This window comes from Chlamydotis macqueenii, chromosome 10, assembly GCF_036417535.1.
Source record: "Chlamydotis macqueenii isolate bChlMac1 chromosome 10, bChlMac1.mat, whole genome shotgun sequence".
Classification (NCBI taxonomy): Eukaryota; Metazoa; Chordata; class Aves; order Otidiformes; family Otididae; genus Chlamydotis; species Chlamydotis macqueenii.
The window spans coordinates 20,919,923-20,937,070 of NC_141565.1; the positions used below are offsets into that span (position 1 = coordinate 20,919,923).

At 42.7% G+C, this 17,148-nt stretch overlaps 1 protein-coding gene across 3 annotated transcripts in view; it reads left to right on the plus strand.

Moving 5' to 3' along the window:
- Window positions 1–17,148, plus strand: part of LOC104482062 (contactin-4) — a 321,299-nt gene that overhangs the window by 192,985 nt on the left and 111,166 nt on the right. For 2 of the 3 annotated variants that reach the window (XM_086755278.1, XM_086755277.1), the window contains 2 exons: window positions 14,043–14,169; window positions 15,221–15,396. The exons of the other annotated variant lie outside the window; for it this stretch is intronic. In XM_086755278.1, the coding sequence (XP_086611404.1) occupies window positions 14,043–14,169; window positions 15,221–15,396 (303 nt within the window). The remainder of the gene's footprint in view (window positions 1–14,042; window positions 14,170–15,220; window positions 15,397–17,148) is intronic. 3 annotated transcript variants of the gene reach the window in all.

Here is a 17,148-nt window from a genome sequence, read left to right on the forward strand (position 1 = left end):
CTGAGGCACTTATTGAAAACCTATTTTAAATTGAGTACACAAGCCAAGATAATACAGGCTGTTTGATAAGAAACATTAGAGAAATCCATAACACGAGGCTTTTTATTATAGGTTTATTGCATCAATCTCTCCAGTGGGTAATGGAACTTGTAAATATACTCTTATGTAGGAGTCTCCTTGCGGGCTTTTTATTCATGCTGAAGTAAGCACAGCAAACTTATTTGCTGTCAGGGTACATTGAATTTAAGATTAGTATTTATTTTGGTTCTAAAGAGGTTTTGCTTTTGTGAATTGGAAGTTGGTGGAACAGCTGTGGGGAGTGGAGGTGGGACCTGCCGGGGGCACGGGGTGGAAAGGAGTTTTCCGAGCAAACTGCCGGTACCCACGCAGGGTGTGGGGTACATGCCATGGGGCATGGATCCTGTCCCCAACTGCTTATCTTGGTCGGTCTCCTCTTCTTCAGGAGGAAAGCATTGGCTTGTTTAAGAAGGCGCTTGCTGGTTTTCCACTGAATAAACCCAGCAGGATGCAAAAAATCCTCTGTGGGATTAGAGAAATATTTAAGGGAAGTATTTACTGCATTACCATGCATAGAGACATGGTCACGGTGTCCTTTTCACTGTACACATTCGTTCGTTAGTATTAAAATATTTGCAATTATTTTCTGGAGGTAAGCAAAGTAATACAGCTGTGGCAATAACCCAGCATGCGTTTGCTTACGTGGGAGAAGTGAAGGGGGTGTTTGTACTGAGTAAGGAGTTAAGGAACAATTTACATAGAAGTTCAAAGGACAAGAAAGTTAAAATGGTAGCAATACTAACAAAAATAACCCCAACTTACAAGCTTTTAAGTCTGTTTGTTGGAGGATATAGTAACTAATTAGTAGTTGACTTAATATAGGGAAAAAAAAATCTCGTTAATTGCAAGGACCAGAAACCTGTTGAGGTGTCAGTGAAGTCAGCATTTAACACATGACTGTAACAGCTTGACTGTTGCAGTCAATTCTTGTTCTAATTATAGGGCTGCATTTTCACTTACACTATAGCAGGCAAAAGGTGTCGTTTCTGGGCTGCAAATGGCTGCAACTGTGTATAAAATACATTTTAAATTTTTTTTTTTCATTGCATAGCTCAGGTACATTCTTTGAAATCCTAATTAAAGTTACACAATATCCAGTCAACAAGTTAGATTGCCATTGGAACCCATTATAGTTTTCTAATGGATGATGGAGATGAAAAAAAAATGCAATTGAAGAATCTGGGACTCATTCTGAGGCAAAGGCTTCCCCAGCTCCAAATGCCCAAGGCAGGGATGGTGTTTGAAGCCGCTCTTCAGGGAGCCACAGCCATTGCCTGCGCCGGCAGCGGGTGGTGAATCTGCCGTGGGCTTGGTTCGTGAGTGACGAGCAAAATTCTCCAGGTGGTAGAGTATCCAGCTTTGTAAACAGCTACATTGCGTAGCACGGTGGTGCGAAGGGATGTGGTGGTGTGGAATAAACAAGACCAGGTTTAGGTCACGTTTTACGTTTCCAACTTCGGCAAAGATCTTACTCGATGAGGGGGATTGTGACTGAGGAATGAAGGATGTGTGTATTTAAGGTCTGAGGGTAACAAATGTGCTTGTAGTATGAAGCCACCGCTGTGTCCAACCCACATGAAGGAAGCCATCCTGTTTATCCAGCTGGCTGGGGGCTTTCTTCCACGCTATATTATTACACAGTAATGCTGCTGCTAATGTGCATCAGCAGATAACGTAGCACTATTTTTGTTATATATTCTCGTATGTATTAATTATGTAGTATTATTTCCATCCCTTGCATATTCAAAAAGGCAGCAGTTTAAAAAAAAACACATTCATCCTCGGGTCTTTGAACTATTTTTGGCCGCCTCCTCGGCGCTCTTACAAACTTCTCCGGCAGCCGCGATGCTGCGAGCACTGGCACTTCTCGTTTGAAGCACTCTCAGGTCCGACGGGTTGAGCAGCAAACGGGTCAAGAGAAACTTCCTCCGTGGTTTTGATTTCTTACTGTTGGTGGAACAGAGCGCTAACGAGACAGCTGAGTGCTACCAAAGCCGTTGGTGAAGAGCTGTTCTGGGTTTAATTACTTTGGCTGCATATTCGGTGTTAGGAAGGGCGGCGGTGTACTTCCTGAAGAACTTCAAACCAGAGCTCTCTGTTCCAGATAAAAGGCTGCTTATAGAAATTCCTTTTTGTCTTTGAAACATCTGAAAAAAAACAGTCAGGAGGTTGTTCTTAGTGCGTTCTCAATCCCGCGTAATCTTTAGTCTTCAAACCAGAGAAAGCTATTATTTTTTTTAATTGTAATGAAAAAAATTGCTGAAGCAGTGCACATTATTTCGATTACCCTTTAACACTTCTCTTCACTAGAATGAAATTGTATGATTTTCATTAATTTTCTCACTTTTAACTTCTGACATGTGATTTACCAAAAGAAAAATTGCAAATGCTATCCTGGAGCTGGTTGTCTCCCAGTTGCCGAAGTGCTGCAGATGATTTGCCTCACTATTTTGGCATCTTCCTGATATTCTGGGCTATTGATAGTAAAACACAGCATAGGATAACGTTCATTAGTTTGCACTGGAGTTCTAATATATGACTTTTTATAAAGGCTTCAGTGACTTGTTGGTTTGGCATAAGTGGACGTTAGTGGCTGATTTATTTCACTGGATCACAGCGACGCAGTAAAACATATAATTTCATGTTGAACAATAAAATAAATTGGGTTTTAATACTAAAGTAATAAAGCTTGGTCAGATTACTTTCTCTTAAAAAAAATATGTCATCTCCCTTCCATTTGACTTTTAACTTACTCTCCTTATTGATATTGGATTTGATTTTTATCTCTGTAATCATTTTATTGCAGTGCACTGCTTCAGAGCTTTTTGCAATGTCCTTTGTCTAGCAGCAAAACAAGAGGCAACCAGCTATATTTCATCTCCGGAGATGCAATTATTTCGTGTTTATCCTCAGTGCCCCTGGGTGATAGGATGCAGGCAGTTCTCCGTGCGGGCACGCGGAGAGGACAGACTCCCGTAAAATGCTGCTGCTGCCACCTGCTACTCGCCTGACTTCTCCCTGGTAGTGGGAACACCTTGGAAGGTGTGGTAGATCATTGTATGTACTATGGTGACACTATTTTGCGAATAGTTGCTAGAAAAATACTATTTGCGTCAAGACAAAGTCTAATCTGAATTACGTGTTCATAAGTCACTATGTTTTGGATAATTTTTGGATAATTTGTGTTTGAAATATTGGCATCCTCCAGGTGAAGAACCAGATGTCTCCATAAGCAAATAAAAGTGACATTTTATCCTTTGGATGGGCCGGGTAATTGCTGGTCTTTGATGTCCTTACATTGCATTAAGGACTCTTTTTTTTCCAGGAGCAGTTTTCTCCTCTTATAAGAAACACCTTAAAAAGGAGCGTCTCTTCCCAAAGCTGCGCGGGGTGGTGGAGGTTTCAATCGACCGTTCAAGATCAACTCTGCCTCTGGGGCAACCACACCACGCTGCTGCTGAAGTGTGAGCAGAGAATGTTTGAAAGCTTAACCTGTTGTGTTGTACCAGACAGGGAAAAATTTTTACTTAGAAATGCCATCGATCTGAGCAGTTTTCGGGGGTGCCAGGTTGCAGTGTAAGAAGTCATAAAAGTCAGGTTTCTGACAGCTATTACTAATATCTTTTCCCTGCTGCATTACTTAAAGTTCATAACATTTTAAAAAATTAAAGGAATACTTGGGCAGGTTGTACAAATTGTACTCGCGGTTGCTCTTTTGATGTTTTACGGATTGAACTCTGGGAACTTTATTAAAGCTGCCCATCAATTTGGCATTCAGTGGTGTTAATTTTAATGCCAGATGCGCGTGGGAAGGTCTGGTCCCTCTGCAGAGGTGACCCAACGGAATAAATGGGGATAAATGGTGACTTTCAGAAAGAGCTGGGCAGTCTCTGTGGGTGCTGCAGGTCCCTGTGCTGGGGGCGGCTGCGCAGAGCGGGACGCGGTACCGGAGGCTGGTGCATGCCGGCAGCCGGAGCCGCAGCAGCTTCCCGGTGCCCCACGGCTTCTCTGTGCAGGGAATCGCCCTCTGTAGAGCGGGAACACTTTGTGTTCTTCCTCTGCTGAGGATTACAGAAACATTTAAAAAAATATAATTAAAAAAATACTGAAGGACAGCTCCTCCAGTGTGCCCTGAATTCGTGCAGTTCCACTGACTTCAGTGAAGTTCTGGAGATTTACACCAGCTGAGGTGCCAGCCTGGTGTCCCAACAGCAGACTTCAAAAACCTTAAATCCATTTTATGTAACGTAACCATCTGGAGATTATAGCGTCGTATCCTGTTTAGAGGATTAAACGCTTTCTTGCCTTAGCAGCAGTGGGAAGAGCTGGTGAGGTTTTCCTGTCCGCGGCCAGGAGCCTGCTCAGCATCGTCACGCAGTGCAGCGCGATGCCTGGCACATTTCGAGAGGGTGTGCAGTACAGCTGTGACTGCAAGGGTGGCTTTGATTTGCCTCTTTGTATGACTTTAAAAGAGTGGTTATTGTCTTTCCCTAAATAAGTTGGTTCTGTTTAAACCCCAGGTACTCAGGATGCTATCAGACTTGTATCCAAGGCAGCCAGAGACCGTTACAAGGTGATGCTGGCAATTTTGCACCAAAAATATAAACATATAACATTGCAAACATGAGATTTTCCTCTCTCATCATTCTTCTGGTTACGCTGTAATTTGTTACGTTGATATATTGCCTGTTTTCCTTAAGGCAAGGGCTGAACTTCCTAGAAATAGTAACAAAAATGCTGATTTGTAATGAGGAAAATGCTTAAAAGACTTCTGTGCCGGCAGTCTGTGCTAGAGAGGACGCAAAACCTGTGCTCACCTTATTCCCACGTTACTGAACGTCAGGTATTTGCACATGGAGCCACGTGTGAAACATCTTGTTGAATTTTGTATGATGTAGGGAGCTACGTGTATCCCAAGTGGAGGAGTTTGGAGGGGGCTATGAAGGGCTCCACCACCAAAGTACAGGTGGGGTGGTCCCTGAAGCCTTCCCAGGGCTTGAGAAGAAACAAGTGTTGTCCTTAATAGCTGCAGATGTGCGTGTATTTTGGAAGAAACTGTTCTCTTCTCCCCTGTACTCTTTTCTTATTCTTTCTTTATATTGAAATTCAGTTAGAAAAATTGCAAATTCTGAGCTTTTTTTTTTTTTTTTCCCCTGGAATGTGTTAACAATTTAATTCAGCCTTTTCTTTTCTCTTATTTTTTTCAAAGTAGCCCTTATATATTAAAAAATCTTTCTGAAAAGCAGCTTCTTTCTTCCAAAGTTTGTATGCTTTTAAAAGGTTGAAAGAATTAAGTAAACAACTCCAGCTGCCTTGATTTAGATGGACACTACCTTTATTCTTCAGGTTTTTTTAAAACAGGCTTGCCAGGTCAGAATTATTTTTTGAAGATATTTAAACGGAGTGCATCTAACACAGTCTAGGCTATTTTAGATGAAAATAAAATAGCTCTTCTGCAGAATCACAGGCAAATGCAGAGGAACCAGAGGCAGAGAGCGCACCACAGGAGAGATTTTTGAAGTTGTCCAGGAGAGACAGGTACCTCATTCTTCCAAGCGTTCAGTGATGGGCAGACCCATGGCTGTGGTAGCACAGTCTCTGCTTTCACACACTCAGCTCTGTTAAAGAGTTGTCAATGAAATAAAAGCTGCACACCTTGACTGCACCTGACTACGCCTTCAGATGGCTGACATTGGAGAAGGCACAGCTCCAACAGGAGATGATGGAACTCCACCACCTCTGTCCTATTGCAGTGTTGTCCCAGGGATACAGAAATGTGCGAACACTGGCAAACCCAAGCAGACAAGGAGAAGTGTGCGTGTTGTGTGTGGAGTTGACAAACCGGTGGTTTACCCTCTGCTTTGGTCATCTTTTTTTAAATTTTTTGCCTGTGTGGTGGCAGTAAGACATGCTAGCTGAGTGCTGGTCTCCTCCTGGGAAAAAGCGTTCCTGGTATTCCCATAATTACTCAGCAGCACTGCCTGCTCCGGGCGTAAGTAAGGGCTTGTTACGACAGCTCTCAGCATGGCTTCTCTTAATACTGTGCAACTAAATGTCAAAGTCATCTCCGATGTATTCTCTTGTACACAGCACTGTGTTTTCTTGCTGTAATTGCAAAATGTGTGCCCGTGACCCAGCAAAGCAGATTTACAGTGCTTCGTTGACAAACTGAACCGCCGTACGTGCATTTTCTGGCCAGTGACATAGTGCAAATTAAGTTCCCCAGTCTTTTGCTTGAAGTGTGCCAGACCGATTATCCCTCGCGCGCTGCTACCCGAGTGCAGTGCTGCGTCACTCGCGAGGTGCTGGTAACTCATCTGCTTATTCACAAATATTTGAGAAGGGAATCCATTGCTTGAATTTCTCTGTAAATAGCCAGATGAAAGGTTGGCAGGAATCAGCTTTACTTCTGTCAGTGTCCTTAAACCGAAAACCAAAAAAATGGGCTTCACCTTGAAGCGACGTGCCAGAGAGTTCCTTTCACCTTGAAGGTTTCTGCAGAGCTGGGCTCCTCAATCAATTGGGAGCCTGTACACATTGCCAGAGTTGTCTTTGGTTTTCAAGCAATAGATGATACAGAGATTATAGGTTATTGCCCCAGGGACTTCTCTTTTCTAAGGCTCCAGGATTTTAAGGGAAAGAGGCTTTTTTGATATGAGTATTTCATGACTTTTTACTGTCCGCTAGTGGGGTGGGGGAGGATAGCGTTTCTTAGCCTGACTTTTACACACCTTCCTTATTACACAAAGGATTAAAATCAGTTGAAGTTCCGGGAGGTATTGCAGAAAGGAAATACGTGGCTTTAAAATATGCAGACAGACCTACTACTTCTGCTTTTTCTTTTTTTTTTTTTTTTTTTTTTTTATATCCACTTTATCCTCCCTGTCATACTCAGGACAACTGAAAACCTTACAATAACGATATGTGTTCTTGGAAGGCAGCAATTATATCAGCACCTTAAATTTTACTAATAAGTCAATAGGTAATTAGTACAGACCTTTGAAACATTTATAATATCGTCTCCACACGAGACACCCAGCGCTGGAGGGATCTGCAGGCTTCGGGAGGAGTTGGAAGGAGCGGTTGAATGTAACTGCAGTGATGTGCTGTTCTGGGGCTTGGTCAGACATGACCAAGGCAATGCCGCACCAACCAGCTGTAAATACAAAGGTTTCTTTATAGTCTAGGATGCTGGCGACAGCTTTCTGAACGAATTTCACAGATTCGGATCTCTTACTATGCAAAAGCCATTTCCCGCTTGAACCACAGTCTTTGCCCATCTTTTCCCATTGCGTCCAGGACTTGTTTTCAACAGAGATGGAAAAAAATCAGCCCAGTATCAGCTTCCAGCTTTGAGAGACAGGTGCGGTTAGGACTTGTAGGCCCTGGGAACAGTCCTCACAGTTTCTCTGTTATTGACTGACCTGCTCCGTTGAGAGCTGAAAGAATTAATAAAAAAAAAAATAAAAAAAAAAACCAACCAAAAACCCCATGAAATACACTAAACACCAATATTTCATCTAAGGCTCTGTGTAATCCAGTCATCGGAGATGCCCTGAACTCAGTTCTTAAACCCATGGTATTCAAAAGCAGAGCGACAAAGCGACAACATTTGCATTGGCAAGTGCCATTTTCAAGATGTTCAGGTACGGTTGGGGAAGTGCGCAGCAGGGAGTTTTCTGTGAATGAGCACAGCCCTTGCGGGTGATGTCCAGCATCCCTGGCATTTCACTTCCTTTCACAGAGGGGTTTTAGTAGCCCCGGTGTTTGGTCCCTAGAATAATTTTGTCTATGTGTACACTGGTGAAACAAAAGAAACATGAGCTAATGCAAGTGTGTGACTGTTTTTGTTCTTGTAACCAGCAGATTTAACCAATTAAGTAATGACACAGAACCTTGAGTTGTTATAGCGATGGCCTCAGGGGAGAATGAAGAAAGTAACCAAGGAAAAATGTATCCAGCAAGCAACCTGGGCTCGGTTCAGCTATGTGTTGGTGGCACCCTGGAGCCTGGATTTCTGGTCACAGCTCAAGTCTGAGAGATGAATGCGCACGACAAGGCTGATCACTTCTTTCATAGATCGTTATTTAGATAATAGAGAAACAAACCGTTTACAGTAGGTTTTTAGATAACGCGGGTTTAGTGTCCTTATTCCGAGTGACAGAACTTGTTTGAACACGTTGAGAACAGACGTGCTATGCAGCAGCTTTTGAGAACCGTGATGAAACTGTGATATTATTCATTTCCTATAAACAGAATGTGTATCTTTGTTACCTCAAGAAGAAAAATGTGCTTCTTTTTTATTTTATTACTGCCCAGTGTTAACAATAAGTGTATTGTGCTGGGTAGGGACAGTATTTTAATTTCCTGTCACAATCTTGTGTTTCTAGTGTTGGATATATACCTCTGCTGAATGATTTCCTCAGGGCTAGAGCTGAACTTATAAGACATCAGAACAAGCCTAACTCTTGTTTATGTATTTTAAAGTACCTTTCAAAAATATCCCTTTTGTTGTTTCTACTATTTCGGCACTGGGGATTGAGAAATAACCTGATCCTTAATGAGCCGGTGGCCGGTTCTGTGTTGTCTTTTGTAACTGATCTTTTGGCAGAGGACCTGCAGGTGCCCCGATGCTCTTCTGTTGTATTTTTATTACAATTACTACTGTTGTTGTCTTAATTATTCATAGCTTTATCATGGGCTGATAGCATCCTTACCAGAGCAGTGCAAGTTTGTCTGTTTATTTTCCTGATGTCAGCTGGGATGACTCAGGGAGAAGTCTGCTTGGTGAAGAAACTTGTGATTTTCTGCGGTAGCGGAGAAGTGTACTTTTATCATATGCTGAAGAGAACATCTGTGATCATAATCATGCTGTTGACTTACTAAGAGAACACAAATTTTGTTCTATTAAATAAGATTTTTGTCGTAGGACAAGTCACTCATTATGCTGCATTGGGAATCGCCTCCTCCTGGCTGTCTAGACCCAGTAGACGAGGCACAGCGAAAGCTTGCTTTTGCTTGTACAGATTAGGTAGCAACATTTGATTTGAAAAGTGCTAACTGGCTGACATTTGCTGTAATTAATCATGTGGTATTTAAATAAGTGAAATTACGATACCGCTGCGGTACAGGCTGAATGAGAGGCTTCGCAGATGAGCTCCTCGAGCTGGAGCCTGACCCGCGGTTGGCATTTGCGTGTTGGCTCCGGCGTCACAGGGCCTGGGCGGAAGCAGCTGGCAGGCTGGGTCCTGACCTCCCCTAACCGATGGACCCCGGGCTTCCCACGGGGGTCAGAGCACGCTCACGGCGAGGTGGATGTGTTTAACCCTGCCTCTAATTCAAACCGCTCCAGATACTCGGATCACTCGTAAATAGAGTCATCAGACCATTACTGTCTCCATTTCAAATTCTGGAGCTCTTCCACGCTGGCATTTAGGAGAGTGAAGATTTATTTCTTCCTGTCTTCTGAGCCTCTGAATTTTTATGGTTGTGTTGCTGTCTCTGAGGAGTAGCTGACACTGCTTTTGAACTCGGGTATCAGATGCTGGCCTGTCAGATGTCACCTGTCAGGCATGGCTTTCCACTTTAACTGCACTTGTACTTTGTACAACAGCGATCTGGACAATAAAAGTCAGAAAAGAGAGGTGGTTGTGGGAGGAGCCATCTGGCTCGTGGTCCCTCTTGGAGACTTGAAGGGTGCAACAAAACAAAAGCCCAATCCTGCAGCTGGATGGCAGGTGCTGCAAGGGGTTTTGGAGAGAGGTGGTGGCTCTCTTGCTCATCCAGCTTCTCGGCCTGGCAGCAAGCGTGCAGGGAAAGTCTCTGACAAGATCTCTTGGAGGGTGTTTTGCTCCCACGGCGCGGAGTATTACAGTGAATCTGCAGAAAGTGCAGCTTATGCGGTGGTGATGATGAGAAGGAAGGAGCCTCCTAGCTTGCTCCCATTGCTCCTGGTTAAAGTATGTGATTTTTGTTGGTTTATTCTCTTTCTTAATTCGTTCTTAAATGTGTGGGTCAACACAGTGCAGTGGTGGACAGGAACGATCAGCAGCCCGACGGGGTGACTGTCTCCGAAGATGTGGAGCTACGAGGCGCTTCCCTTAGAAATAACGCTTCATACAGGACTCTTAAAATTGCCTTTTTTGGAAACACATTTTTTGTTGCTTCAGTGTGGGAAGCACCTTAAGCAGGTCTTGTTCATTAAGAATTCTCCAGAATTGTTTTTAGTAGGAATATCTGGTGTAAAAATTTCTTTCTTATCATTTCAAAGCCATTAGCACCATTTGTGCGTGCGGTTGATGTTAATAGAAGTGATAGGCAAAAAAATTAGAGTGAACCAGCCAATTTGATCTTTCCCTGCTCAGGAGGATGTAATGCAGCTATCTAACCTTGAGGAGCAGGCTGCTGTGTTAATCAGCGATGCCCTTGAGCTGTCCTTTCCATTTCACTTTCCAGTTTCCTGAAGAGTTGCTCTTCCCAAGGTGCAGTTTTGTCTTGAAGAAATACCAGCTTGTAGCACTGTACAAAAACACGGCAGCGTACGTAGCAGAAACCAATTCCCTCGGCAGCAAACAAGGGAAGGATTTTTATCATTTACACTGGATATACTCCAAGAATTCTCTCTTCAGTTTGGTTATTATCTTTCCCTAAAGTGTGGAATATTCAATTAAACCTCCTCTCAAATTGGCCATAACTTTCAATGGCAATTAAAGCAGTTCTATTTAGGTAACGATATCCATCACCGGGCTGAATGTTCAGAGAGAACAGGCATGGCCTCACCTGTTCATGTGGATTAACCTCATTTGACCTTCTTCGTGTTTCAGTTCCTCAAAAGCACAGAAAGACAACAAGCATTGAGCGTCCTTCTGGATTGCTGGCTCTCAGGTTCAGGGTGGTGGAAGGACACAGAAAATATGCTTCATTTGGAATGTGTTTAAATTAATCTGACATTTTAAGTAGATTTTGTGATTCCCTAGGGAAAAAAAAAAACAACCTATATTTCAGCAGAAACTAGGATAGCAGAATGTTCTTCTGAATTATCTGTCACATTCTGTCCAGCAGCATATGGGCATCCACCTTGTACTGCGTTTAAAAATCTCTTTTATCGTGAAATCTACTGAAATTTCCTATATCCTGCGTCTCGCTGAAAGAAATACACTTCTCTCAAAGGAAGCAGACCCAGAGCAGTAGTACATTTGTTTCATCTGACAGGAGGTAAAAAAAAAAAAAAAAAAAAAAAGTGCTGTTTGGTAACCAATCTTGTTTGCAACTTGTCTTAAGCTGAGGGCAGCTCAGTGTTTATTCTGGGTTAACTCATTTCGGGCTCGAGGAAAAGAAATGTAACTCAGAAAAATAAAATCTATCACTGGGAGAGTGTCTCAACACTTAGCTTGTCCGGGAAGGTTACTTATTATATTTTCCCAGGACAGTAACAAATGTGTAAGGAGTAGCATTGTATGTCAGTCAAAAACGGATGATATAGGGTACAGGTACTTTTAGTTTTCTGTCTGTAAGAATCTAGACAGCCATTTGTTTTATTTATTAGTGAATATTTAGTGTTCTTTGAACCAAATCCTCCTTTTCTGCAAGGTACTGTGACTCAGCTCTTGTCACAGACTGCATTGGGAATTGGGCTGCAGTGATTTCAATCACTCATTAGACTGGAGCAAAAGAGCTCTACAGGCTGGACATTAAATGGTTCAGACTTGCTTATCGTGGTTGTACACAGGCACTAATGAGAGAAAGACGAAAAGCACTCAAAATAATTTTATCTACCCAGTGTTGCAAGGTTTTTCCTCCTCTCATGTTCTGATACGCTGTCAGCTGCTCTCAGAGCCTCTCCCTGCCTGACCTAACACTGGTCTCTTGAAAGCCAAAAAGTTGCACCAGGGCTTTTCTTCTTGCTGGCTGACAGGAAGGGCAGAACATTTTTGCCATGTAAAACTTGAACGTTTAACAGTGTCAACAGTAGATGTTGTAGTATTTGGAGAGGGGTTTCATGTGGGCTTCCGTTTTAGCTTAGGCAAATGAAGTTTTTTTAGTTTTTTCACCTATGTGAAAACCTTTTTGTGACTTTTGTGGTTCTCTGTCTTCCGTGTCTGATGATATTTTTCTAAACTGTACTTTGCTCAGTAATGATAAAGGCAGGTTGTAATGTTTCTTACAAATGTAACTCCCTGTCCAACACCTGTGCCATTGTACGGACCAGTTTCACTGCACTTTGAAGGCCAACGTCTCACCCTAAGACACGACACCACAGCAGTCTGGGCCCTCATCCTGCAGTGAAGTGATGTCCTGGACATGTGGGGACGTGTTTTCTGTCTGCGTTTGGACCCTTGTGTGTCTGTTTCCCAACTCAAGCAGATGAGCTGTCTACTTTTTAATGCAAGGTGTCTTTTGCTATGATGGGAGGAGGACCAAGAACCTGACCGTTCGCTTGGTGTGATCAGTATAAATGATCACACGATAATTGCGAACGACAGCATAGCGTGTCTTGACTCCTTTGTGGGGTGTGAAGCAGATGACGCAGCTGATGCAACACATGTCTCAGTCAGCACAGTTTGCTAACTGGATTAGCTGGGATGCTCTGGCTTGTCCCTGTCCCAGCACGATCAAGCTCCTTGCCTATGGGACTTGAAGCGACTCTTACATGGGACGTGAGTGGCAGGACAGCTTCTGTATTTTACAATTAGAAAACTAAACAAATTAAAATGTATTTTTATTCTTTTGTTTTCAGTCCCATTAATACAGTACTCAGAGCTATGATCTTTATGGTCCAGATTGTAATGTTCTTTCTTACACTGAATGAGACTGAGGAGCGAAGCAGCCCTCAGTCCAGGAAACAAGTCAGGATATCATCATCTAGCCCTGTATGCTTTATGGTTATTATTATCTTTTTCTGCCAGCAGCAGTAACTTGCACACAGGTATAATTTTAAAGCTAGAGATTATGTGAAATGTGTTTTGAATAATAGATGAGTCTCAGTCAGATATTGTTAACATATAATTAAAAATAAAGATAAATACAACTGATACGACTGTATGCTTAGTGCGTTCCCTTTTGTGGTGGTGCCTGAAGGAGGAGACTTGGGGGAGAGGTTGCTCCATTATAATCTTTCTGGCAAAGTCTCTCTGAAATCCTTCTGTGGAGATGACAGAATTTTCTCCCTGGAGTAAAGAGCTATTGTTCTGTCCCTAACAAATCCAACTGATTTCCAGTGTTGGGAGATAGGAGGGCTATTCACATTCATTCTCACCTTCCTCCCAGCGGAAAGATGCATCATCTTCTCTTCATTCCTTTTTGTTCTTTTTTTTTTTTGTACATCCCATCATCTTTATATTTCACTTATTCATTCTCCTCTGACCTCTTATACCTGCAAATTTCCTGCGTATCCATCCTGACGGCCAAAGTGATGTCCATGCTCGCGTCCCCGCGTGTCCCTGCCCTCGGCAGCGAGGGAGCCGCCTGTACCGGCAGCAGCACCCTGATGGCCCATGCGATTGCTCGTTGCCCCACAGAAAATGATCAGAGAAAAGCAAGACTCCTTCCTTTCAGCTAAAAGACAGAAAGCCCTTACTTTCTGTAGCTACATTTAATAATGAGAGGTTTTAATTTACAGAGAAAATATTTTAGTGTTTAAAAGTGAAACTAAGCATTCTGATTTCAAGTGAGCTGTGCTGTCACAATGGAATCATGCCTTTTCCCCTTTGTTTGAACTTTAGGTAAAGTTTCAATCTGTGCTTTATTTAATGCACAAATGTTTTTATGAATGCTGACTCCATGTGAGGTTCAATGGCTTTTGGAAAAAAAAATCTGGCTGTTCTAAAAAAACCTGTCATTATCACATCTTTTCTAGGGTGAATGATGCATGGCCTCTTGCTGCTAAGAAACTATTTTATGTTTTAACACCAGGTATGTGGAGTTTCCATCAAGTATCTGTCACGTTTTTCCTCTGTTTAACACAGACGACAACACACTGCACGGGCCAGTTTTCCTTCAGGAGCCCAACAGCGTGATCTTCCCCTTGGATTCAGAGGAAAAGAAAGTGAAGCTGAGCTGCGAAGTAAAAGGAAATCCCAGACCAACCATTGGGTTTGTTGCCTGTTTAAGTGTTCTTTAGCCCAATTTCCATGCTACAGCCGTATCCCTCAAGAGCCCTTCTCCTGTGTGTATCATGCAGTGTAACTCAGTGATGCCCCTGGAGTCTGTCACAATGCTGAGAACAGGGGGAAAAAAAAATAGGGGCGTCAGGAAATTGCCATGTGTTGCCACACAATTGCAAAATTTGGCCAAGAGTTCCAAAAGGTTAGAAAGGGATTATGAATAGTCTTGGCTCCCAGATTAACCATCCTTTTCCATAAATACGGACCAAAAATTTTTTTTTTCAACTTCAGCAACTGCTTTGGGATCCTTAGAAAAAAAGATGCCATACTACCACAGTGCTTCTGTAAATCATTTAGGCTGCTGGCTTTTTTTTTCCTTTACTGCCTTTCTCATTTTTTTCACCAAAGTAAATGCCACTCTGAAACCGATTAGAGTTATCAGACCTCAGCCACTGTGCTGTCTTCTGACATGACCGACTGTTTAGTGCAATAAACTCTGTTGGTTCACTCATGTGAACAAATTCAAGTTGTTCCTCTGTATGTTCTGGGAAAGGGAGCTGCTACACGGCTGGGGCTGCCTCCCGTGCTCCGTCAAGGGCTTCTGGGGATGAGAGTTGCTGGAGTTTCTCTGTGCCCTGGTTTGTGACAACATCTGCTGTGAGTGAATTTCCTTAAATTTAAAAACAGCCAGCCAGTGAGCTGGGAGAGGAAAACAAACCTCAGGGGACTCCAAGGGTTTAAAGATCCTGTTTCGGGGACTTCACTTTGCAAAATGATTAATTCCAAAGAGCAGCAGCACTAGCAACGACAGAAATATTAATCATATCAGAGACTGAAATATGTGTCAAGGATATTGCTCTTTCGGTTAAATACTGGAATATTTCAATGCTGTGCAGGAAATTTGCAATTTTCATGCTTTTTTTTTATTAATAAGTAGTCAAAGACATTTCAAGTCTTTATTTACTACATGTTATATTTTCAAATACCCAAGAGTATCCATTAATATTAGCAGAATTTAACTTTGGCATTTTGTCCTATAGGTGGAAGTTAAATGGAACCAGTATTGACATCCGTATGGATTACCGCTACAGCGTGGTGGAAGGCAACCTGTTGATCAATAATCCCAATAAAACGCAAGATACTGGAACGTACCAGTGTGTAGCAACAAACCCGTTTGGAACGATTGTCAGCAGAGAAGCAAAGCTTCAGTTTGCTTGTAAGTAACAACGTGGCCTCGGTTCCTGCGGCGTGCTAGGAAAACTGAGAGCAATGCCTGCTTCCCTAACCTTTTCTAACGCGTTATGTGGTATTCTCTGAGCTGTTCCTGGAGTAAAGAAAACACCTGGATTTAGAGGGGAAATGTGAATGAGGAATAGATGCCTTGGTTTATGATTGTCTACCTAAAATTAGATGTAGTATGTGGGGCAAAATGTTTTCTTCCTTGAGAAAGAGGCCACCTAGGAAAGTTTCTGGCAAATGAGGTCTCACCATTGATTTTTCCTTTTCTTGGAGAGTTAAAGCTTCAAAATATTTGAAGGAGTGTACTCCTTATAAGGAATAAATTCACAGCGACAGTTTTCACAAGTCCTACATTTCAGTACTTAGGTATATGTCCTTTCAGGTACGGGTGATATTTTTTGACTCTGTGTAAAAGGGAAAACAGGCTGCTTCGTATTTATTCTGGGTTAAAATCAGAGTTGCAGCTTCTTGCCGAAAGCTAAGGACAACAAAAGACACAGGTCTTGATGTGAATCAGCATTATATGAAATTACGAAAAGCCGTTTTGAGGTACAGAATAAAATCTGAAAGAATGGGCAAATGATAACACAGGACCATGAGTCATATTTTTTTCTCAGGTAGTTGCAGAGGTAAAGGCAGAGAATAGATATAGGGGCTTATTCACCCATCATCTCTGCGATTTCTCTGTGCCGTTGTCCTGGGAGGGGTGTACAGAGCAGCTTAGTAATTGCGTCAGGACCTACTATGAAATATCCTTGTCTGCGCGTGCGGGAGTTCAAAGCAGCCCATTCCCAGGCGTGAAGCCATCACTAACGGTAGAGCTTAATGAAAGATGCTTTTCACCATCTGGTACGATAAGTTGATGTGCTCCAGCTGCGAAAGTAAAAAGCTAAAAATGCCGATAAACACCGGGTTCACACAATATAGAGAGGCAATTTGTAATGAGAAATATTACTGGGAGTAAAGGCAAGTCCTCTGTCTCCACACGTAGTTCACGATATATTATCCACTTGCTTTTGACCTGCGTGTGTTTTGTGGTGACTGAAGGTGCATTTTCACTCTGGATGAGTAATAAACAGCTTCCTCCAGACCAATCTCATCACTCCAGATTTAGCTATGTCAAGGTGATCACTTCATAAATATTGCGTTGGTCTGCTGCTCTGGAGAGAGCGCGTCTTACAGCTCACGGCCTTCTGCTAGCTATCGGGGGGAGCCTGGGAAGCATCACTGAAAGCCAAGCACTTCAGCACCCCTTGGCTGGGGTCGCACTGTTTGCTGGAGTCAATTGTTGAAGGACAAGCTGGGTACTGGGTTGCAGCTACTTATACTCCGGTCCCAGGCTTCAAAGGGACTGGGATGGAGGATGCTGATGCTGGCACCTGCAGTTGCTACTCACTTGAGTGGAAATATGTCAACTTCCTTGCTAGTTTGAATTGTTAGACACTAAATAACACAGAGTTCTGTGCGAAAATTGAGAAACTATCAACCTTTAACATTTTATCTTTCCTTCAGACACAGAAAGTTTATTAAAGTCTGTCTGTCCCAACACTGGACACTTTTAAGACTCAGCTGGGGAGGATGCTGGGCCATCTTGTCTAGACAGTGCTTTGGCAAGGAGAGGTTGGACCAGATGATCCTTGAGGTCCCTTCCAACCTGGTATTCTATGATTCTATGATTAATTTATCTGTCTTGATGAGTGATACATCCGGCAAAAATCTTTCAGGTTTT